A 25,345-nucleotide genomic window follows, 5' to 3' on the forward strand; every position below is an offset into this window, starting at 1 on the left:
TCTGCCTCCTGTTTATTTTGTGTAATTCCACTGTCGACCACTAGATGGTGGCGTACTATTTTTTTAACTATAAATTTGAAAGAAGAATGTAAACAGGAAGTATTTCAGCTCAGCCACTGATCTATTGCTGCATTCGAGGATGGTCGGAAGTCAGATATATCCGAGTGGGTTTTTCCCAGTTCCGACCTGAAAGCGTTCGAGGCGAAAGTAAACAACCAAAATGGCGGATAGTGGTAAATTGTTTTTTATTTTGGTTCCTCAAAACTCATTTTGACGTCCAGCAAACTTACCTGCTCGCAATTTTGCTTCATTTATTGTTTTGATCTTATTTCATAAGCATTTTATACAGTTCAGTAGTTGACCGTATAATTTCTTCTACAGAGAAAGCGGCATACGGTCACGTACGTTGCGTTATGTCAAGTTATGTCGAATATTTATGAATCAAGCAAGCTATCTAGTTTTATACTCGAGTAAATTGTGTTTTGCCATTCAGAGTGACGTCACATTGTAGTCTGTCGGTGAAGTTCTTTCCTTTTTTTTTTTCCGATTTCGCAAGTTCCCGTACACACTTCCTGGTTTGAACTCGGAAAAGTCCGACCATCCTTGAATGCAGCATATATATATATATATATATGACTGGATAGCCGATTGGCAAAGACTTTTGAGGTCACGTGGCCGCCATATTGCTAATCCCAAGAAACGTTTCTCGGCATACGATCTTATACATTTACAATATCGAAATTGGAGAACATTTGAGACAGTAGACTTCTGCTTAGTAGAAACAGCATGATTTTAAATGTATTAAACATTAGCAAGAGGACTTCAGACATTTTACAACTTGCCTTAAATACATGTATAAATTATATGTTTAATGATGTTTAGTACAGAAGGAACTTGTATACTTTTTTCGTTAAAGAATTATAACTGTAATTCAACAAAAGATGCCTCTGCCAAATCTAATATTGGGGTCCAAGGAACTGAGCGATAAAAGAAAAAGGGGGTCTTCAAAGCAGCACATACCGTCCACTTGTTAATTTTTTAATTTTAATTTTATTTTTTTTACTTGTTACCCAGCACAAACCCCCCACACCACCTCCGGCCTTATACTAACTGCCTACAAGCTGTATATATCTCATCTGTACGTATACCGTACAGTCTGCTCGCGAGGTGGGAGTAACAAGATGGCCGCCCTGTGCCTTCAACGGCTTGCGCTGACGTGTATTGGCTTTCCAGTCATATACTTTATTCTGTCACGTGTCAAAATTAGAAGACATATTTATTTACTTATTTTATATATCTTCAACTTAAATGGACTTTTAAGAAACAGTGGCGTTGATTTTGAAGCCACTCCTTCATTTTGTTTTGTAGTTTTAGCCCCTTTTGTTATTTATTTATTTATTTATTTATTTTGGCTCCTGTTTCTTATCAGGCGGCGCACAACCTGTTTCCTGCGCCCGTCAGAGAATAGCCGGAGAGCGGGGAAGAAGAAATCCTGTGCGTAAATCACATCGCAGGGACGCGGGTTGTTGCTAGGGGGACCTTTTGATTCCACTATACCACCGTCTCACGCCGTCAACAGCGACCGCGGGGCAACCGCTGCTACTTCACCGAGCCTCCATCCGAAGAGGCCTGGGTGCACTTCAGCTCTCGTGCACGACGCCCGCCCCCCCACCAGCGTTTAACACGGTGGTGACACATCAGCATAATATGCAATATGATTCTGCTTTTTTTTTGTTTTTGTTTTTTTTTTTTTGCAGACAATGGGCCCGAGAAGCGTTTGTTTGACATGACCGGATGCCTCTCTGCCCCCTCGAAGCACTTGATAAGTTTATTAACAGGCTTTTTGCTACTTCCAAGTTAAAGGTCATATACTGTACAGTAGATATAACATATCCTGTTTCAAAGGCAAGATTTTTTTATGACAGAAATACATGAGAATGTGGTTGCGTTCAGAATGAACCAATCACATTCAAACTCATGTCAAATAAACACCTGCCGACATTTAAAGTGCCTCTGATTAAGACCAAATAAATTTCACATGTTCTCATAGGCTTTTTGTATTCATTTTAAAAACAATTAAGATTTTCATCTTTTAACCCGAGTAAACAAATACCGTACAATTTTTTTTATTGACCTTTTAAAATGTTAAATATAATTTACAATTTAGTATTTTGATTATTTCAATTTAAAGGAATCATTCAGTTTAACCAGCTGAATTTATTTTGCCGTACACTTCAGTATAACAGTTCAATTAATTTTATTTTATTTGCCAAATATTTTAGTTGAATTGAATTACTCAGTCTAATTTAGTGTATCAATTAATTTTAAGAAACGTATTCCATATTTAACACAAATGTGATTGTTACTTATAAACCGGGCAAACATTTTTTTTCAGATTATTTTAAAAAAGCATTTTTTAAAATCTCGTACTTTTATCATTTTAATTGTTCAGTTAAATTAATGGAATGAATACATTTTAGTAAATGTGTTTTTAATATTTTAACCCACCTACTGCCCAAAGCCAGCTGCAATAGGTTCTAGCGCCCCCCGCGATCCTTGGGGAGAATAAGTAGTCACGAAAATGGAAGGATATGTTTAATATTTTGCTCTTTTTTTCTTTTTACACCAAAACAACACCCCCCCCCCCCCCCTCCCCCCAATTTTCTATTTGAACTCAATCAATATCTGTCAAAACACTTTATTTGCATATTTTTAAGTGGATTTATACCCTGAAGCGACAGCTGCATTACTCATAACTAATATTTCAATCAATATAACCGTCCTGGCACGTTGGAGTCCTCTTGTGCTGTCACAAACCTGGGGCGTGACTGACGTCAATGCGAGCCCCTACGTCTGATGTGACGTCATCACGTCGGCGCGCTTGGCCATGTGTCCATGGCAACGGCGTACTTGACCGCACTGAAAGCGAGAGAGAGAGAGAGAGAGAGAGAGAGAGAGAGAGAGAGAGAGAGAGAGAGAGAGAGAGAGAGAGAGAGAGAGAGAGAGAGAGAGAGAGAGAGAGAGAGAGAGAGAGAGAGAGAGAGAGAGAGAGAGGATGGGGATGGGGTGTGGGGGGTAGTGATTGGGCACGTTACGTACCCCTCCGCCAGGTTACGTACCCCTCCGCCCTCCGCCTCTCCTCCTTCCCCAACTCCCAGTCACTGTGGGCGGGCTTCGCGCGGAAGCGAGGGAGGCGAAACACGACACCCAGAGGACAGAGCGAGGCGAGAGGGTAGAAGACGAAGAAGAAGAATAAGGGAGGGGGCGGGACGAAGGAGTCGGAAGAAGAAGAAGAAGAGTGCCGCGAGTGGCGTGAGCGTCGGAGAAGCGGGCGGGCAACTGAGGAGGGAAAAAAAAAAAAAAAAGTCCGACAAGATAGACGTCCTCACGCGGAGAAGTCACGTCAAAGCTCGGAGACATGTCGAACGGCGACGAAGATGCGGTCGAGGCGGAGTAAGCGCTCGCTGGAGAGTTCGCCAAACAAGTTCCTGGAAGAGTGAAAGCGCTTTTCAGCTCGCTTCGACCGCCTTTTTTTTTTTTTTGACTGGCTTGTTGTCGAGAGAACAACTTTGAGAAGCACCGCCGGGAACTACCGGACCCGAGTCGCTTCGCTCGCCGGAGAGCGAGCCCCCCTCGGTCGGGCTCGGAGAGAGGCTAATAAAGTTCTTCCCCCCCACCAAGCGGGGCAAGGAGGTGGCGGAGAGAGTCGCACTTCAGTCGGCGGAGTTTCGCCAACTTTTACGGGACAAAATGAAGACCCCCGGAGACAACGGTAAGTGTACTTTTTCCACTCTTATGGTTTGTTCATCAAGTTGACCTCCCCTCCATGTTATATTGTGAACCATACAAATCTAAAATAGTTTTTATTTTTATTTTATTTTTTTTACAATACAACAAAACAATCAATAATAAACGGATACTGATGTTATTTCTGCTATTTTCCCTTTTCATTTCTACATTTCTAAATAATATATATTGTTTTATTTTGATCATGATATGCAGCATGACAAACACAAACCTGTTGATTTCAACCACGCAACAGTTTGCTTCTTGTCAAGAACGCTACTACACATTTAGTACAGTGTTTATTATTTTACTATTTTGGCAAGGAAGTGGATAGTGTTGTTGTCTTCCTGCTGGTGATTAAATCGCTCCAGGTGTACAGCCTGATATTAACCTAGTCAAGCAATGTGACTTAGCAATAGTCAGCTGAGTTTTTTTTTTTTTTTTTTTTTTTTTTAAACAGTATGTTGCCTGTATGTGTGTTGGTCTAATTCCTGAAATACTTGCATAAGTTTCTTCTTGCCAAAACAAATCCTAACCCCTTCAGAAAGTAAAAGAGGAAGTGTGAGCATTTGTGCCAAGTAGTGCAAGTTTATTATGTGTGAGTTCTACTAATAAACTTTGCCTCATCCCACTAAATTGACTCTGCTTCTATGAAAGTCCTTTCAGGTGGTGGAATAGTACGTATTACATGCATGTTCTTTGTGGCAACGCATACATATTATATTTTACACATTTCTCTCTAGAGTAGTGGGACCACTTTCTGGTCCCTTCCCCCCACCACCATGTCCCCTCCTGCCTCCCCTCCCGCTGCACCCATGGTTCGCCCTCCCGCCCCTGGCCCTCCACATTCCTACACGCTCACACACACACCCCCTTGCAGCAAGACGAGGCTACCAGGACATCCCCATCGTGAACTTGTAGACCTTTTATTACAAGGAACTCTAAGTTAGTGTGGCCTTCTGGGAAGCTACTAAATATTGATTGTGTTTATGGGTCTGATGTATGCAGCGTAATGTGCATGTCTGTATGTGTGTGTGTGTCATCTGTCCTGTAAATGTCAAAAGTGTCCTTTTTCTCTTTAATTTCTGTCTGTGTTATTATAGCAAGAAGGAGTTTTACTCCCAACTGTGTACTTGTGATGCTTCAGAAACTAATACAGTGGTACCTCTACTTATGAAATTAATTGGTTGTGGAAGAAAGTTCTTAAGTAGGAAATGTTGTAATTAGCAGCGCATTTTCCATGTAAATGCTCTAATCCGTTCCAAGCCTCCCAAAATTCAGACATAAATGTTTTATAAAGCATAAAAATGCATGGTCTTAAGTAAAGTGCTATTGAACATTCCTACTTTTTTTTTTTTTTCAAGAAAGAAAGAAAGCTAAAGCTTAATTCATATTTTAATTCAATTTTTCAACAACAACAAAAAAAACCTCACAAAGCCTTTGTACAGTAAGTAGTATTTTACAGTTGCAAGTGTTTAGCTCTGGAAGGCATTATTTATTCCCTATGGTTCCTAAACAAATAGTTACAATTTTCGTATCTAATCTCATCACATGTCAAAGTTTCATATCTTCAGGTCGCTTAATTGATTAATCCCATGTGGATGTGTCTGGGAGGCATTGCCTAACAACAAATCTGACCTTTTGTAGCGGCATTTATTGAACTATTTAATCTGGCCCTGCCCTGATCTCACTGATCTCCTGCTGTTCTCCGCGTTTGCAATCAGAACGCAAGTTTTAACCTTTCACCCCTGCCTTCTCGCCAATGAGTGAGCTCCTTGAGAATGATTATGTCGCTTGTTGCGTCAACTGTTGCTTTACTTTGGATGCTTACTTTAACAATGAAAACTTCACTAATGGCTTTATTGGCTTTTGATGCAGTTTGAGAGATGAACCAATCAGCAGGTTGTTGTCAACCTGTAATTCCAAATTGCCTATTGGGACTTCATGCCTTTATTTGCTTGTTGGACATCTTCCAAAAAGCATGAAACAACTGACTTGGGTTGCGCAGACACCCAAACTGCACATCATTAAGTTTCTCCACAAGTGCAAACTTTCCAGGCAGTGGAAGTCAACAATACATAAATCATACAAATATTAAACATTGCACAGCATTTAGTTGGCCTTGGCTGACTCTTCTGCCATTGACAGGACAGGACTTAGGAAAAACAATTGAAATGGCCCCTGCCTCGTCGGAAAGAGTGTCCCCTGTCCTGTGTATAGGCGCACATGTAATTAAATCTAGCCTACTGTATTCGTCAGGCTTGATCCCGACTACACACTCCATCCTCATTTCCCTCCTCCTTCTGGTGGGATAAGGACTGGTGCGCGTCTTTGTGCGGTGGAATTGCATAGTAGCTGGACCCCTGGCTCTGGAGTGGCCATTGTGTGTGTGGTGAGCGTGGGACAATGGTGGGAGTGGGGGGTGGGGGTCGGGGGGGAGACCCCCGAGGCTGATTGTGCGAGGGCTCGTGGGGGCCAGGGACCTCTCATTGTCCTGGTAATGGTGCCGAGTGGCGCGTAGTGTGCCGCCCGCGTGGTGAAGAGTGGGCATCCCCGACTAATTGCCATCATTCAACAGTTAACCATCACCTTTAATGCAAAGCACAAGTGCGCCTCGAGGTGTAGCATTAAGGGAAGGGCTTGGTGACCGCAGTGATGATGTGTACAATCCTGCTCACATTGCTGACCGCAGCAAAAAAACAAACAAACAAAAAAAACACTACCACCTATTATCCAGATACAGTTTTATTGCCGGATTTACGGGCCGGGAAGCCCTTCTGCGATCGGGCTCGGCCAACACGGCTAAAATAGATGGCGTCTTTTAAGAAAAATGCTTATCTTCTGTTTGATCAGCAGCGAGGAACACGCAAAAAGGCCCGAGGGGTGACATCTTGTGTTTTTTATCTCATTCTATCGTACACAAAAAGCACGTGTTTTATGGAATTGTAATACAAACGCCTGGAGCGCTAGTTTCAATAACGTTTTCTTTATGGAAGTTTAGTTACGGTAGTCTGTGATACTACTAGCCTAAGTAAATTTGCGTTCTTCTAAACTAAGATATAATCTTCACCAATCTTGGGTGAAAGAAAGGAAAATAATTCCTGGGTCAAACTGTTGCCAACATAAGAATGACAAGTGGCATTAACTCAACTCAACAGGAAACTAGTTAATACTGTTAATGACTATTTTAACAAACGTTTAATCTGTCGATTTTTTTTTTTTTAAACACTTTAATTTCCATCCCTTTACTAATAAAAAAACAAAACAAAAACAGGACATTATTTCAAATTGACAGTGCAGAAAATGTAGAAATATAATTTAATTATGTTTCATTTGCTGGTTAGGTCCATAACATTTTGAAAAATAAGCAAAAATGTGGATTTTTTTTCCCAAAAAGTAAAAGCAAGTGTTTTATTTTGATTCAACACAAATAAACATTCTGAAGTCTGAAATTATTTACAGTTGATAACCTGAAATTCTGATGATTTGGACAATTTTAAATTTAAGAAGTGTGTCCATTTCTCATTTATTATCAAAAATAATTTTTGATTCATTTGGTCATTGATTAAGTGTTGATAAATCGATGAATCGTTTCACCTCTACAATACAGTATTTATAATGGCCCCCCCGGCTATTCACGGGGGGCAGGGACCGGGCCAGACTGTGCTCAGCGAAAATCCGTGTATAGAAACCACGGGGTCGCCGTTTTTCCTTTTGCAGCAAGTTGGTGCATGTGCAAGGGTCAATTGCCTGGTGTGCGGGTCAATCAATCAATCAATCGACACCTTTCATAAATTCAAATGCAACTCAACGTGCTGAACAATTAAAACATCCATAATACAATAAAAAGAAAAAGCCATCCCTCCCCCTCATATCCCCATGATCGTACCCAGAGACACGCACGCAAACCACAACATGGTGGGGCACAGAAGAACCCTGTGAGGAAAGGCACCCAGGAGGAGTTCATCCACACTGAGAGCGATGACTGCCAACCACCACAGGGAGGAATGCCATCCCATAGACCGCCGGCCCACAGTGACCGCAGCCCGCGCCATACAGACTGAAGTGAGCCACAGCTCCCCGGGGCCATTTAACGATAGTTAAATGCAAAAGGGACTTCATTTCAAGATACATTTTTTCATAAAGTTTTCATTGGGCAAAAACGCTCTTAAAATACAGACCAATACCAAAACAAGTTTGAAACAAAATCCACATGTTGTAGTAAGTTGACAAATGACTTCTGGAAGAGAGGCTGGGGGGTCGGTGGGGATAGTTGTGGAAATGTCTGTATTTAGCCAGGAATGTGACCAAAGGGAACAATGTGCTCGGCCAGTCGACACTAATGGACCTCCCTGCTATTAGTCGCCCTTGACCATCAGGACCATTGGGGGGTGAGTGAGGGTGGTGGGTGGTGCTGGACCCAATGACCAACAAGGTGGCGTTACCCTTGACGGAAACCACATTAACCTCCCATCTGCTTATTGGAAGTCTTATGGATTATCTTTTCATGCTGGACCAAATGGCTGCAAAGTGAAGATGTCCATTGAAAAGTTTGCTGTGCAGCAGAGCTGAACGTGTCCTCGGGCCTGGTCTGTGATCACATCATTGATTACAAACATAGCGCCAGCCCATATTGACTATATTAGTTACTGGCTGCTAATCGGCTGCCTGGGCATGTCTGTGCGGGGACGGTGCTGTTGACTGATAACTTTTGGCGAACACATACATGTGAGTAATAGCACACACACTCGGTGCCGCTTTTTTTTATTGGAATTCTTGGACCTCCCACATTCCTGCTTAGAAGGTTAATAGTTGCCGGCTGTGTTGCATTACGCATGAGGGGAAACACAACAGTCGGTATCTCCGCGAGCCGTTCCAGAACCCACTCACAGTTGAATCGCAGGAGGCATGCGTTTGCACACAGATGTATTCCTGTTGCCTCTTGGAAACAATAGGAATACAGCATGCTGTGTTCTCGGAAATAGTGGACGGATGAGGTGCAGGCGTACCGCCAATTATTAAGTCATTGGGTTAGTAGTTGAAGACAAATCAACTCATACACTTTCTCATCTGGCAAAAAAAAAAGAAAAAAAAAGTGTTAACTGTGATCAACTCTATTGTTCACACACGTACAGTCCATATTAATTCCCTTGCTCACCAAAACAGCAGCATCTACATACGCAGTCTCTTAAGATGACAATAAATTTGAATTTACCATCAGCGCCCATCACAGTGTTAAAGTTGATCTGACAACATAAATTTCTGGCCATTAGCCTTCCAGTAGACTGTATGGCATCCAGTTTCTCTAGTGACTACAAGCTTGAGTTTCGCGCTACTTCTATGTACAGTCTTAAATGTTGCACAGAGAAAGTTATTAATCAGTCTGACATTTCTTATGAGCATGCTGTAAGATTAAACTGCAGCTGCCTGTGTTTGTGCGTGCGCGCGCATCGGTGTGGGCGTACGTGTACGTAATGCAACACGGGGGTTTTACGTGGCGGCATTGTCGCGGAGCTGACTCGGTGTGAGGTGCACAGCGGCGTGTTTTTGTAAAAGTATATGGAGTGTGTACACAAAGGAGGTGATGCTTTTCTGGCTGGGCAGCTGTGACATGCATGAGGGAGTGCGTGTGAAAGGTATTACTTGTGAACAAAGTGTGTATGTGTGCGTGGGTGTGTATCACAGGTGACCACGGTGCTACTGAAACTGATCTGAGCATTATCACACACACAGGCACACACATAAGCGCACACACACAGATCAGGTAACTGTAGTCCTGCCATCCTTCCAGATGAGAACTTTTATTGTGTACGGAAACAAGACAATCACCTGGCCTGGAGACTTGCCGCTTCTTCACAATCAATATTGTCAAGATGGCCGCATCACTTAGCGTTTGTGACACCATGTCTAATGACATCAGAGCCCCCGGGTTCTCATAATCCACCGACAGTAGCTCGGGCCACTGTGGCGCTGTTGTAATGTATACTCCTAATCTTTTTGGATTAGCCCCAATAATGCCGGTCATGCTGAGGGTATCGTTATAACGGTAAGGGCTCAGCGAGCAGGGAACTTGATCACGTGCATTCCAGGCGGCAAATGAGCAGTGGAACAGTCTGGTATCCTTGAGAACATAAAATGTGGCGAAAGAGAACCTGGTTGTCGGGAAATCAATTTGAAGTGCCTCTGAGATTGTACGGTTTGGAAACTAGACAAAATGTTAAGGACAATCGAACAACAATTCTGACATTATAACAGATTTTTTGTTTTTGTCACTTTGGCTTGGCTTTTTCTTTGGGTTTATTTTAATTTTTAATTTTTTTAACAGCACTACTGAACAACAGAATAAAAAGTGTAGTAATGACAAAAGAGCTGACATATTTAAAACAAGCAGGAATGACCAAAACATTTCCTGCAAACAGTCCAATTGAGTTGCAGCCATTCACTCCACAAGTGTTTTCTTTTGGCGTTGTGTGTGTGCGCGTGTGCAGGCATGTGCGTGCGTGTGTGTTTTTCCCCAAAGGTACAAGTACATGTACACACCGTGTATTTTTCCTGGCACTACTCCACTCACTATTGACACTTTTCCATTGGCAAACCTGCGAACAAATTCTAGTTCCTGCCGTGCCAAGCTAATTCCATTTTGTAATCTGCGGGAGGTCCTTCCTTGGTTTACAAGCGATTTCCATTCCAAGGCTGGTGACGTATGAAATTTTTTTTACACCAGGTGAAAATTTGGATGTCCCAATCAGTCGTATTTTTTTTTTCTTTTTTTGCACCTGAGTACAAGTCATTTGATTTTACTTATCTGCTGATTGCTGATTCCTGAATCGATACCTCGGCACTGCATTAAGAACAAATAACTAAGCAAGCATTCTTGTGCCATGTGATGATGTATTCTTGCACCGTTGTGCAAACCAAACTATTCATACCTGAGAATGCCTTTTATGTTGGTTACCAGCGTAAACCAAATACCCCCTTGTACTTGCCTCAAGTCTTCTGTCCACCAAACTAGGGCTGGGGAAAGACAGTAAACCAACTCTGTTGGCATCAACCCCAAAAATTGGTCGAAGCAAAAATGCAACTACAATAAAGAATTTGCGATGTCTGGAACCAGTTCTCCGTTTTCCAGCATGGACATTTGTTACTGAGGATGGAACGGACGCAATAAAAGGATCTAGCCATCAATGGATTAAGCCCAGGTGTTGAGGTTGTTTTTATCCTTTATTGTCAAAATTAAAGTTTTACGGCAATACTGTGAACTGTGAAGCGTATCTGGGGTTGCTTGGAGAAGTGACTAGAACATGGGTGTAATCGATAGGATAATCGATTCCAAAGAGATTTATGCCAGACCAGCCCTACACTAAACCAACAAACACCTTTAGGCAAGTCCACAATGATTTGGGGGAGCAATGGCCTGTTAATCACTGCTTATGGATTTTTATGCAGTGGTTAACTTCTGGCCAATAATTGAATGGCTGATAAAAAAGTTACTTAAATGTTAACTACTTACTGTACAGTTAATAAACATCTTGCCGAATTTGCTTTGAATTCAGAGATCGACAGGCAAAAGGCACTCCTATTTATCATTATTCTTGTTGACCCGTGACATGTAGCAGATGATTATCATCATCTGGAGCGCTTGTCAATTGCATGTAGAGTAATGCGTGCACTGCAGTTGGAGCCTCCCTGGATATACAGTATGCGTGTGTGTGCGTGTGCGTGCACGCATGTGCCAGTGATCATACTGACCTACTGTCCGCAGGCTGTCAAGGCGGCGAGTGGTCCTCCTAACCCCTCTCTAACCCCTCAAGTCCGCTCCTACAGAAAGGCAGCGGTGTTTGAATAGTTCCCCTGGCTATTTTTATCTGGGAATCTGCCTCTGTGCTGGCCCAGAGAAGAAAGGGGGAAGGGGAGTGTGTGCGTGTGTGAATGTGTAGGACAAATATCTAATCTAATTTTGGCCGATGGGAAGTCACTAAAAGAAACTTCACGCTGCTCGCATAGTGGCAACATTTTGTGCGTATACGTGTGCTTGGCTGTCGGGGTAATGAAATGCCGTCTGGCGCCAAGTTAAACTTTCTCTCGTCACCCCCCACTCCTCCTTTTATCCCCCCTCACCCACTCACTTTTCCTTGTCTCCCTCCCCATCCCGCCGCCCCATGTAAGGAATGCGAGCTCACGTTTGGACTGTTCTCAGCCTTTCCTCTTAACCTGCGTGTTCAGACTTGTCCCCTCAGTTTGAACTTTGAGCCAACAGCTCACGGCTCAACGTGCTGTGCCTTCTCAAAGGCGCAGCTTTCGGTGTCAAAGGTAAAACGTGACTGGTTGTTGATGAAAAGATGAAAAAGTGTGTACGTGCGGCTTTTGGAAATCAAAGCCAGCGTTCTCTTTGTTGTGAGCTCAAAAACAGCTGGGATGTTTTTGAACGTTCAGGTGCAGATGCTGTCCTAACCACATGCCAAAAAAATGCCGCCTGTCCGGTGTGGTAATAAAATTGTATTTATAGCCGCATTTCCACCAAGATAGGGGTCCAGTTTAGTTCATTTTGCTGTGGTATGATGTAGAACGATAAACCCCGATCTGGCTTGATGAACCTGATCTGAGTTTCCACTCTGGGCAGTGTGGGCGTGACAGCCACAACTGCGTCATTAGGTCTAACCGAAGCCAGATTTTTGATACTCAAACTGTACTTCATATAAACTAGGGATACGTTTACTAATTGATTTTTGATTTACTTTCTTTCTGCCGGTAGATTTATTGGCATGTCCCCGTTCAGATCAGAAAGAGCTAGCTGAAATGGGGAATTGCCGTATCCAAAGTGCATCTTTAGGCCACCATTGAAATTCGTCCATTCAGATAATCTTGTGTAGGCACTGAGTCGAGTGGGTTAAACTATTCACTGCCACCAGTCTGACTCTGGACAGCGCTGAATACGTTTTGACGCTTGCCGTTTCATGTCTGATATCGACTACCCCACCTCAGCCCTCACCTCGTCCTACCCACCACCCCTCATAACGAATTCCGAATACATTTCAAGCGTTGGTCAATCGTCAGCCGCAGATGTGGGCCGTTGACGAATATTTTCCCAGCCCGATTTTGTTTCCCTCTCTCGGAAACACCAGGCTTAGCAAGTTTTCTGGGGTAAACCCTGTTAAAAGCAGTTGTTGCTGTCCCAAAGGTCGCCCCTACAAGCGTCAACATAACCGATTCATCAACAACTATTTAAAGTGTTTTTGTGTGCACCGTTTTAATGAGTCGAGTTAAAGAATAAAAAGCCGGCTTGACTGTTACAACTGGCTGTGATGATGCACCACTGTGACGTCTATGTTCAGTTTGACTGATTTAATGTCTTGATTGAGGTATTGTGGTAACATACTTAAACAGCAGTTGACTTTCAGAAATCCTTGCTCCATCTTAACACAGTATGGCCTTAAAAGTTTGACAGTGGAACTGCAAATATTTGTTTGCAACACTGAAATGTGTTTTTGGAGTCCACATTTGCTCAAAGTTTACCTGAAATGATCCCAAATGATGGCTAGCATCTGACTATCCATGGCAGATGGAGCCATGAGATGTTGTTTTGGAAGCAACGCTGGTGTTTGCGCACACGCGCACACCCACGCGCGCGTCTCTGTAGGGGAGTGAAACCTTTTTAAGCATCGATTGACCTTCCCGTCCCACCATCCTCTGATGCCTCTCGCTATCACTTCTGTGTCACCAATCCGTGCCGGAATACCCCAGTGGCGGCTCCTCTTCCATTAACCTCCTCCTCTTTCCAGCGCTCCGCCTCGCTCCAGCTTCATGTTGTTGTTGTGTCCTTCTTTTTCCTTGTCTTGTCTTGTCCAGTCTTGATTTACGCCCTCACTCTACTCACTGATACATTGTCTGTTAACATCACAGTTTGTTGGCCTGTCAGTCAAAATCATTTTTGTCCTTGTGTTTCCCTCAAATGTAAAATTTTAGAGTAATAACAATATTTCACTGACTATAGTCTATAGTTGGCTTTCCTTTTACAGTGTTTCATAATGTCACGTCTCACGAAATCTCATAATTCTCGTAAAATTTCGTGAAATGATCTCGCCAGACGGTTGTTTGCTATCTAATATAGTGGTTATATTGTCATCTCACCTCAGTTACGGGTCTGCTCTTATCTAGGAGGGCGGAAAACTGCCGGGTGGACATCGTCCTCCATATTCCTTGTCCATGGTTTTTTATACAGAACGGAGATATAAACAGTGAAAAAAATTCCAGCTTCCAGGCAGTGTGAAATGGAATAAAGTTTGGATCGTCCCAAACCTCAAACGTAAAGACTGGGGACCTCCAGCTGCTATCAGGTCCACATGCCTCTTTAAATCTTTTTACCCGCCAGCCATCCTACGCTTAAAAATGCTGTTTTTGTTTTTGTTCTTCTGCTTTCCAGGTGTGTGTTAGCGTATTTGTGTGTGCGGCTGCGCTAGCCTAAAAGAAACTGAATTATGCATCAGATCATTGGAAAGGTATTTATAGGAAAGCAGAGAGATGAAAGTTTAATGACCATGCCGGCCATCAGTGTCGAGCATCATGTTAGCCAAGACGTACGGCGCACACACATGGACGCACACCTGAAAACTCGCTGGTCTTGTAAAACCTCTCTGGGAGTTTGTGCATAACAGCTTAGTCACTTTGCGCGTTCCGTTGTGGAAGGGGATCAAAGTGCAACGTCAACACGCGTGCTTCAAGAAACCGCACACGGAAATGTTGATTTCAATACAACAGCCTCCTTCCTGAACATTGAACTGTTACCTTTAGACAAGAATAGATTCATGTGATGTCATCAGAGTCCATGTGTTCTCTGGGCAATCTGTTGCCATTATAAAAACTTCATTAGGCATGTAGAATTCCCAATTTCTCATTTGTATAATAAAAAAAAGTTATAAAAAAACTTAAATTTTTAATTCTCTCTTTGATGGAAGCATAAGATAGGGATGTACAAAGGGTGGTGCCAATGGGTTGCGGACCCTGGGAATGAATCAACCTACTACAAATGCCGTTATATAACAGCTGTAGAGTGAAAGCAAGTTTTCATTCTCCTTCTATTAGGATTGTCGACTTCATATTGTGGGCAGCCAGGGCATCCAAACGTTGTGGTGCCTCATGACCATTAGCAAGATACACTCAAGCCCTCGTGTTGAATGTTCTGAGAGACTGGCTTCCGGTTCCTATCCCCTTTTATACATGAGGATCACATCAGCCGGAACCATGGACATGTACTTTTATAAAAAGGCTTGGTATTAGTGCTCTGAAAATATTGGGTTAAACAGCAGTGCTGGGTTTTGTGTGTGCGTGCGTGTCTGTCTGTCTGCGTGTCTGTGTGTGTTTGCCCTGGTGCCTTCATACAGTAGCCCTGCCCTCCATCACAATAGTTTTATCCATGTCCATTTTTAGCATCAGATGTGGCCTCGTGAATTGCGTAACTACCCGGCAGTTGCATACGGGAGTACACACGCGCACGCACACACACACGGTAAGTTTCAGTGGACGTACACACAGTGATTTAGATGGGAGTTCATCATTTAATGAAGAGAACAGAGTGTTTTGTGCCCTGACCAGTCACAGTGTGTGATAGAAGCAGTTTGCTAGGAATCTGTTTTAGTTTTAATCAGACTAAAAATCCCAACTCAACAGATATTTTTTTTCTTCTGAAATTGTTCTACAGTGCTATTTTCCAAAATTGTTCATCTCTACTCAGAAGGAAGATGATTTCTGATCATACTGACCGGCAACGTAGAAAAATCTTTTCCATGCAGTGTGAAAGGCGCTTAAATGTAGATAGTCGGGAGGAATGGTACAGCGTGTGGACGAGGCGATGAATAGAGCATGATCAAGCATCTTCACTAAGAAACCGCTGATGTGTTTACGACCACTTGATTAGTAAAATCCATCTCGGGTCGCTACGAGTGCAGGCTAATTAACGAAAAAGGAGCAATCACGCCGAGAGCGTGGCAGCACTGTAATTGACAAAACACGCATTTTCAAGGAAAAGCTTTCATGGTTTGACTCGTCAGTGGGAGTGATGACTTGCACAACGCAGCTCATATCAATAATGGCACGTTTGTGTACACGTTACCGTGGAAACGAGTCCTAAGTGCAGCGCTTTGAGAGACTGACTGAAACGAGAAGAATGAAAGCGAAAGAGCCCTAGTGTACATTTTAGTGAGTCACGCCAAGGTCTTCTCGCAGGCTATTATTGATTTATCAGCTGATCCGCTGCCACAATGCTCGCTGCGCACGTGTAGGTGTTGTTTTCGTCTGGCCCAAAGATTCGCCAGGTTCTTAGGACCCATGCTGCCTCGGGTTAGTTGGCTGAGGAGGAGGAGGAGGAGGAGGAGGAGGAGGTGTGAAGAGGTGTGTGTGTAGGATCTGTGCATTTCAGATTATTAGGAACAATATGGAGCAAGTTTGATTGGACTGCAATGCTATAAACTCAAGCAGGCATGATGTAACTTTGCTGCTTTTGTGATTAATTTATAATCTTCAGTATTCATTAATGTGCTAGTCATTAGCACTTGCGCCTCACCGCTCTGAGGTTCAGGATTTTAATCTCTGCTCCGGCCCACCTGTGTGGAATATGCATGATCTCCCCATCGTTAACCTTGGTTTTTACTGTTCCCAAAATATGGATAAGTTATTGAAAGACTGAAAATTGTGCATGTCCTTAAATGTTGTCATGAGACATGCCCTGTGATTGGCTGGCGACCAGTCCAAGGTGTACTCTTCTTCTTGTCCAAAGTCATTGTGGATTCACATGATAGTTAATGAAAAGTAATGAATTAACCAAAATTGACAAATCACTTTTGTTAAGAAGATAAATTGAAAATAAAAATGCTAAAAAAAGAAAATAAACTAGCTGAAACCACATTTACACTAATAAACTAATACTAAAAATATACTAGTAATTCTAGTGAACATGCCCTTCATTTTTGTTTTTGTCCATTAGCCGTCACTCAAAGTGGCTAACGGCCTAATAGCCAGTTAACAGCCAGCTATCTCTACATTCTGGACCAGATTTAAGCATGACAATAAAGTGTGTCTGATGTGGGAGGCCCACCCAGTTGTGCCAAATATCCCATGTGCAAAAGGCAAACCCAGATCAATGCCGAATCTTCTGCTATTTGCGGCATTTTTGCGGTATGTTTCTAAGTAAAAGCTCTTCATTAACAAAGAAAAAGCCTCATACTACTTTTGTTCCTTTTAACTTAAGCCAGCAGAAGATGCATGACGCCTGGCCATGACCTTTTAAAAGCTTCACACTTCAGGACAACCAGTTACATTGTCGAAGATTATTTATAATTCTTAACGTGGTTTGCTGTAACCGCATTATGACGGATTGGATGCCATTCATTTCCCACGGCTTGAACGCCATTGACACACACAGCGTAACCTGTTTTGCGTGCACGCCGCGCTAACACGCAGCGCTTGCTTGAAGATTAAAATCGGTCTCACTTGAGCTTGCGTCATAATTTGATGAGCTCCGTTCAGACGACCCGGTTGATCCGATAAAGTCTGACACTGCAGAGCAATGTGTGTGTCACAAAACCCCTTTTACGCACAGCTTTAACAGATATTCTGATGTATGCATTCACATCAAACGCACATAAGCGAGGTACTGCCACATGTTGGTTGGTTATTCCATGCAGAGGTAATTGCTCTGTGTATATGTGTGCGTGTGTGTACGCTGGACTCTTACATAACAGCATGCAGCCACTGACAGAGGGTAGAAAGTTCATTTCTCGCTATCTCCTCTCCCTCCTCTCTCTCTCTTTGCCAGTCAATCTTTTATCGCCGTCTTCCTTCCTCTCGTTCACTTCCCGCTTTACCTCTTATCATTTCACACCTGCTGTTCTGTTGTTGTTGTTTTTTTAAAACGTAGGATCCATACGAAAAACAAATTAGCAGTGTTCTCGTACTGTATTGCGTACTGCTTTATCACAATTTTCTTTGCTGTTTTTTTTTTTATTGTAGTCATCCCTCACTATATCGTGGTTCACTTTTTGCGGCTTGATTGCATCACAGTTGCAGGTGTGGGTTCGATTAGTTTCCCGTTCAGTGCCCCAATACCCAACCCAATCTTTTTTTTTTTTTTTTTTTTTTTTTTTTTTTAAACTTGCTGTGATGCCCTCAAATATGGCAAAGGTGAGCCACGTTCACCGATATGTATTTCGTCCATTAATTGAATGCTGCAAGAACAGAAAAAACACAAATACAATCAGAGCACAACTGAGACAAAAGCTGCTTTTCGTTACAGCTGTCACCCTGCCGCTCACATCCAGAATCGCTGACATCACATGCCACCCCACCGGGCCCGCCTCTTTAAGGCACGCATGTAAACAGACACTACAATATGTACAATTATTTTGTATGCATTTGTCCTTGTTTTTTGGTGTTCGAATACATTTAAAGTGTATTTTAATGGTGTGTTAGTTTAAGTTTGTTTTAATAAGTTTAAATACCTTAATTAAGCATGTGAGAGGGGTAAAACTAAATTGATGATTTTCGCTATTGCAGGTGTGTCTTGAAAAACAATGTTACTTTTTTAAAGTGTTTTAATAATAAGTTTAAATGTGTTTCATGTGTGTGTATTTTCACCTTCTGAACTTTTCTATGATTCCAGTTTGTTGAGATGCATGTGTGTACTGTACTTTACTCATTACTCTCTACATTACTCTGACAAGGGGCCTTTTTTTGTAGTAGTAGTTAAAGTAGCCCTCCAGAAAGGGTTAAGGCCAGAATCAAACCAGGTGTTGCATCCGGTTCATGCTAAGGTGATGTCGTCTGCTTGTGTGTGTCTGCACTAAAAGCTGCTCTACACTGTAGTTGTGTGTGTGTTCAGTTAGACGCATTGTTCAGCTGAGGCCATTAGCGTCTATTGTTCATCTTGTCTCACAGGTCGGTAACAGCGTCCTGAAAAGGTACTGTACAGTAAGGGACAAACGGGCCTGTCTTGTCCCGCCGATGGCCCCTTCCCTTCATTTGCTGTATTTTGCTCTACGGTTACATCATCATCAGCCGTTCTCTCGCTTTCTTTCTCTCTTTCTCTCTCTTGCTCTCGCTCACTCGGTCGCGTTCTTGCATAACATCCAGCTTTATTTTCCTCCATTCGACGATTCTAATCTTCCCCCATGAGTCAGAGCAGAGCTGACCTGCCGCTGCTTATTGAACTAAGGGTGGGACAATTGGTTGATAACGATAGGTTAATTAATAATGTCATGTTTATTGTTAAACACGGTCTTGTAATAATACGGCGTTGTAGTTGGTTTTCTTTCAGTGTATCGATTTAACACATTATCGGTAATTGAGTGTCATGATACTGTTTATAACAATATTAGAATCTACTGTGTTGTCATTGATTTTCTTACAATGTATTGATTTTTGGCATCATTTGCGATACGACTGTTAAAAAGATATGGACGTGTATCACAGTTAATTGCTTTATCATAATATTAGATATTTTTTATTATCACATATGTATTGTAGTTTTTTTGTGTTGGGATCAATTTGGAAACCAATCCTTACATGTGTTCTTGAATCGTGTTTTCCAACCTTTAGTAAAAGAAGGCACATATTTCACATTACAAAAATATCAACGCACAGCACCAAACCAATGTCACTGTCCATTAGATTAGGTTGTGTGTGTGACTTCTGCCATGTAGGGAAAGACCGTTTAATTGTTCCGCTTGTCACTTCACGTCACTTGCATAGATAAATGAACAAAGATAAATTGTCGCAAATAAATAATCATTTTCCGACCAATTAAATGTAATTAGGTAATTGTTTGCGGCCGGCACACCTCATGATTTGTCACGGCACACTTCGAGTGAGTGTATGCTGCAACGCAGCAGTTGGGAATCGTTGCTCTTGAATGCTGTTTCCCATTTTACATGAGAAAAACACACAATCAAGCAAGAATACATAAATAATGATTATCTTGTCTCAGTTTACTTACAAATTGACTTTATTTGAAATCTTGGCCTGTTTACATGAACAGTAAAGATTTATTTTTCTGCAGATTAAAAATTCGTCTGGGCATCCGCGGCAATTTCAACCTGACATGACCATCCCTCTGTTGTCTACGGTGACCTGATATGTGATTGCCGTGGTTGCCGGGAACATAACTATCATTAGATGGCAAACTTGTGGAGTAAATCAGGCAGTGCTTACGCACTCCTGTGTCGATCGTGACCATGTGTGTTCCAAACGTGCCCTCATGATTTTCCAGTGACCGCGTTCGCAAGATCCATCCGGTGTGTGCTACAGACGCGTTCATTCATGCCTCTGATTTTCTCTCAAAGGATGGTTTCTAACACACATACACAAACACATTGAAGCACCAGAGAGTGTTCTGGCTGGCACGCTGGACGGCTGGCAGCGATGTCTGCGCGAGGTGAGCGTTGCGTAAGGCTGATCAACACTACTTAAGCGCGTCCCCTAAAGCTGATTAACAAGCCGGCCATGCAGCAAGGCCCCCCACACGGGGCGGCAGGGCCGCTGGCACAAGAAGGGAACGTGGTGACAGGCGGTGACACAGAGTGTTTACGACAGGATCAACACAGGCACATAAACACAGCGCGCTCTGCCCTTTGTGGCGCGCCCGCTGCCCGTTGTGGCGCACTGTGCACTTGCAAGCCCGTGTGTACTTGTAACCGTATCGACGTCAGTATCCTGTAGTACGCCTGTGAGAGGGAAGTCTACTGGAGATACTAGTCAAGATAGTCCAGAATATAGTGTTACACCACTATTTTGCAGTTTTTTTGTTTTTGTTTGGCTTTTTACAGTACAATGGTGAGGCACTTGTATCTCAAATGACCTTTTCCCATTAGAATGAATGCATTATACCATTATATGTGAGCATTTAAGCTAGCTGGAGAATTGATAAAGTGGAAGTTAAGTCAAGTCAAGTCAAGTGCAATAATAAGTTCTATGTGTCCCCACTACTCTTAACATGTTATTCTGATTATTATTAGGTTGGTGGAATATCAATTGAACAGGTAAATTCACCCGTTTTTCAGCCATTCGAAGAAGCTGACATTTTTATGTTGCACCGCTCCCTGTTGTCCACTAAAATTGACGTCAAAGTATCCATCGGCTCTCATTGCAAATGTTGCGCTGTGATTGGTTGGTCGGGTACATGTCAGCAGCTGCGGTCGATATTCTCCCAGACTACAGGAGGCAGTAAATAGTGCCAACGGTGTATGAACAGCGCTTAACACCACAATAGAAGTTGAAAATGTTTTTTCCTCAAACTATCGACCAAAGGTTTGGGAGGAGTTAGCAAAGTAAATAAAACACAGAATTGGGAAGAGGAAAACACTGTTCACGACAGCGTTTGCTCGTTTGCGACTCCGCATAGTTTACAAATTCTCGTAGGTGCGCGTGTGAACAATGTGGGCGTGTCGCGGAGGGAAGAGGATGCTCTGAAATTGCGTCATTTCACATTGTGGAGTCGTGCGGACCTCATGGATGCATCAAGCATAAACCAAGCTTGAGCCCACATAAAGTTGAACTGTATACAATGTGCCCTACAGACGATCTTGACGATCCTTCAGCTTTATGAGATTGTCAACACATTAAAGTCCTTAACGATTTAATATTGTCATATCGCCCACCCCTACTTTGATGTAATTCTTAGCATTTATTGGGCGTGTGTGGTGTACTCAAAGTGAAGATTACATTTTCATTACCGTCTGCTCCATTTGTGTTGCACAACAGTCATCTTAACTTGGATGAAACAGTCATTACTAATGGATTATTTGTCCATAGCCTGTTTCATCACACAAGCCAACATACTGCAAAGTCTTTTTCCCACTGACCTTTTCCTACTTCTCTCCTTTCAATCCCGCCTTGCAGTACATGCTCACATAAAACACACACACCTTTTCTGTCCAGATGTGGCCAGAGCTTTCTTGCCTCCTCTAAAATTAGCTGCAATAAAAGAATGGCAGGAAAGTGCACAAGGGATGGGAGCACAAACAGAGCTGATGGACAGCGGCACTAGAAACGGAGGAAGGAACAGGTTGATGGGACTCGTTGAAATAGCCTGCATGTATTTTTGGCGCTGTTGACACATGCTGCTGACGCACAGGAAGCGCACAGGGCACAGATGCTACTGGGCATTTATTGCGTATTGTTTGTCAGGCCGTGTGAAAAACGTCTTTAATTTGAAATTGGGCCTCTTAGTCAGTGTGCCATGATACCATCATCACAATATTTCATGTATTAGGGATTGGGCATTCAGCGAAATGGACAATCTTTAGAGGACACAATACATTTTTACTTCACAACGTAGATAAGTAAGAATATTTTTGTATGTACTGACTAATGATTTTTGGACAGATTAAGTGGACTTGGACAATGTGTTTCAAGCTGTTTTTCAGGGGTGAGACAGATTAGTAGTAGTCAAGGAGGCCGATAACCGATATTTGGAGCCGATGTTCACTTTCACTTAACTTTTCAGAGATGCAAAATGTTGACTTTTTTTTTTTTATACCATGAACATTTATTTTTAAAATTGAAACGAAAAAAGTTCTGTGAGCTTCCAAAAGTCTTCAGCATGCCTTAAAAAGTTAAATGAAAACTTGAAACAAGTAGTTCCCTATTGTTTTCTACAGTAGATAGTTTTCCAAATATTTGAAATACTACATTTTTACTTATCTTTGTTTTAATTTCAAACAAAAACAGAAGCTGCAGAGAGTTACCAGGGTCAATAGCATCTCTTATAAATTAGTGCAATTTAAAATAAATCCCTGAAGTTAAAACAATTTTAAATTGATTTGTAATCAGCCATCAGATTTAAAAAAAAAAAAAAAAATGGCCGATGCGATCTTCGTCACATCCTGAAATTTAATTTTCTCTAAAGTTTTTGTAAGTAGTGTATACGGTCTCCAAAAGATGCTTGGGGTGCATGTGTGTCATGTTTGGCCTATAATTTAAATTTATTATAGCATTTTTTTTGTCTTCCTCGCGTTCCCTGGTTACTTCCGCACACATTCTCTTATTGGAGCATGTGGTCATGTGACCAAGTGACTGAGCACACTCCTAATTAGAGAAGGCAAGAGCACGTTAGAATTTTGTTTTACTTGTTGGTCTCACGTTTTAATGGTATACTGAGTAGCCATGTTGCCTGTTTTTTTTTTTTTTTTCTCTCGCTGTGGTCGTGACATAAACCTGCCGAGAGAAAGTCATTTTTCTAATTGTGCTTTCATTAGCACCTTTAATGCTACATGCCCGCTAACGCCTCCTGTTCCCCCAAGCAGTGGGAAGGTGTTAAGAACAACAGTGCTCGTTGGCAAGCTGTCTGTGTCCCCTGTTCTCTCAGCACCCAAGGGCCTGATCGGAGTGCAAAGCCTCAAGCTTCGTATTTTAACTTGGCTACATCTTATCTCCCTTGATGATGGACGTCAGCATGATCACCACAACAAAGTGCCACTTCCACCTTGTTTGCCTCAGTGTGTGGGGTAGTTGTTTGGTCATGTACATGTTTTTTTAGAAAGCACTCCGGGCAAGTGTTTGCGTAGCTTGCTTTTTTTTTTCACCCCTGAATACCTTGCGAGTGTGCGAGCCGTCCCCGGGAACAGCGCAGTGGGGAGAAAAACACCGCTCCCCAGGGCCAGCCAACTATTCTGCTCACAGCAGTGCAACGCTCATAACAAGAAGCACGCACAAAACCCAAGCGTGTAATGTGTCCTACAGCTGACAGGGATGTCGTCAGGGATGATGTGGTCACAGGACATTAATATTTAATAATACATCATATCAATATCATAATAGCGGAGACTCATTATTGTACACCTTAAAGGGAGATTGAACTCACACTTGTGTTCTAGGAATAATGTATAGTTAAGATGACATACTTACTGACGTGCACTGTTGCTCTGGTCCTAGGACAGCTCCTGGGGGTCTCTCATGCCTGATACCAAGAAACATTTATATTTGATTCGATCTCGCGCACAACAGTACTTCATGGCAACGTCCAAGAAAAAAAAAGAAAAAAAAATTCACAGTTTATTGGAAAAGTGCGTGTTCAATCCATTAGCGAGTGAAGTTATTTCTGTCAATTAGCGCAAATGCTGCACCACTTAGTGGACACCACTTGTCATGTGGAAAAAGGTGTGAAAATTACGCACGTTGTGAATAAATTTGATTTATGGAAGTTATGCATGTGGACCACAGCTGGAGATTAGCTGACTAATGCTGAGCTCAACCAAACTGTACACTAACGCAACACAACATGAAACAATCAGCTCTGCAAAGATAATTGAAAAACTCTATTATGCATCCCACGCCGTCTTATCAAAAACCAATAAATCATAACTCCTTAGTGGGTCTGCGGTGTCATGCATTTGAGTCCATCTCTGTGCTGAGTGAAGATGTAAACTGCTAGCTAGCGTTAGCCCCCTCGCTACCTGCCATGTTCTTGTCATTTGTGATCATGTGTGTTAGTTGTTGATTTCATAGTTGAATGATGACAACAGAATTACAATGAACTCCTTGTTGAAGTGCTATTCATTCACATACTAGAAATGTTTTCTCTTAAACCTATCAGACACTGAAGATAGTTTTTGCGCTCTTTTTTTTTTTCCCCCATGTTAACGGAAAAGTAGCTTGCGTTAGCCACTGGCTCTTAGCAAGCCGAAAAAAACAAAAACATAAAAAGTTAACGCAAATGAGCGGGGTGTTCCGAGGGTTATGTTCCAAAAATCAGTGAATATGTGAACCTGTGAATGCCGATGCACGAATATATCGGGGTCCATTGTACTCCAAATAAGATAAATGAGAAATTTGACAATAAAGGTCACCCAACGTCACAAAAGTGATTCATGGAGAATGGGCAGTTGAGACGCACTTGTTGCATCAGGCAGTGTTTTTTTGGTCTGACAACATGAACAAATATGAGTGACAGTGACCTCAGACAGAATGAAAAGAACGAGAACAAGAAAAACGAGTCAGCAGCAGGCAACGCTTACAAACAAATTCTTTCAAATATCCCCGCACGTTTAATTTGTACATGTACGTGCGTCAGTGCTGACTCAGTGTGCGAATGCGTTTTGAAATTTCGCTCTTGACGACGCAAACTCCCCCCCCCCCATTTGCTCAGCTCTGCTTCGCACTCGATTGGAACAGTCTGGTCTCCTAGCAACCAGACACTTAAAGCCTAAAAATAAACCCCTTCCTTGCCAAAGAAATGCATTGAACAACAATAACAAAATAAACGATAACGACCATTTACTTCTGGCGGGTGCTTGAAGAGAGCAGTATTTCACAAAGCGAGGCGAGCCAGCCAGGAGCCCATGGGAACGGCAACAGGTAGCTGTTAGTAGACAGAGTTCTGTGCTCTGCTACATACGTGCCCTGTGTGCGTGTGTGTGTTCACCCTCCTCGATGCTGGCACTGCTCAAGGCAAACAGGTCTGAAGCAAACGAGCAACAGGCTGGCAACAAGGCCGCTGTACAAATGGAGACACGCTGTTACCGTCGAAAGACTCTACAAGGCCTCTCTCACTCTCTTCTTTCTCTTTCAGCACATT

General features: G+C 42.5%; 1 protein-coding gene across 1 annotated transcript in view; it reads left to right on the top strand.

The window, feature by feature from the left end:
• Positions 1 to 3,091: 3,091 nt before the first annotated feature.
• Positions 3,092 to 25,345, top strand: part of erfl3 (Ets2 repressor factor like 3) — a 46,445-nt gene continuing 24,191 nt past the window's right edge. The window contains exon 1 of the mRNA XM_077527442.1: positions 3,092 to 3,772. Coding sequence (XP_077383568.1) covers positions 3,751 to 3,772 — 22 coding nt within the window. The 5' untranslated portion in view covers positions 3,092 to 3,750. The remainder of the gene's footprint in view (positions 3,773 to 25,345) is intronic.

Source organism: Festucalex cinctus, chromosome 7 (assembly GCF_051991245.1).
Source record: "Festucalex cinctus isolate MCC-2025b chromosome 7, RoL_Fcin_1.0, whole genome shotgun sequence".
Lineage (NCBI taxonomy): Eukaryota > Metazoa > Chordata > Actinopteri > Syngnathiformes > Syngnathidae > Festucalex > Festucalex cinctus.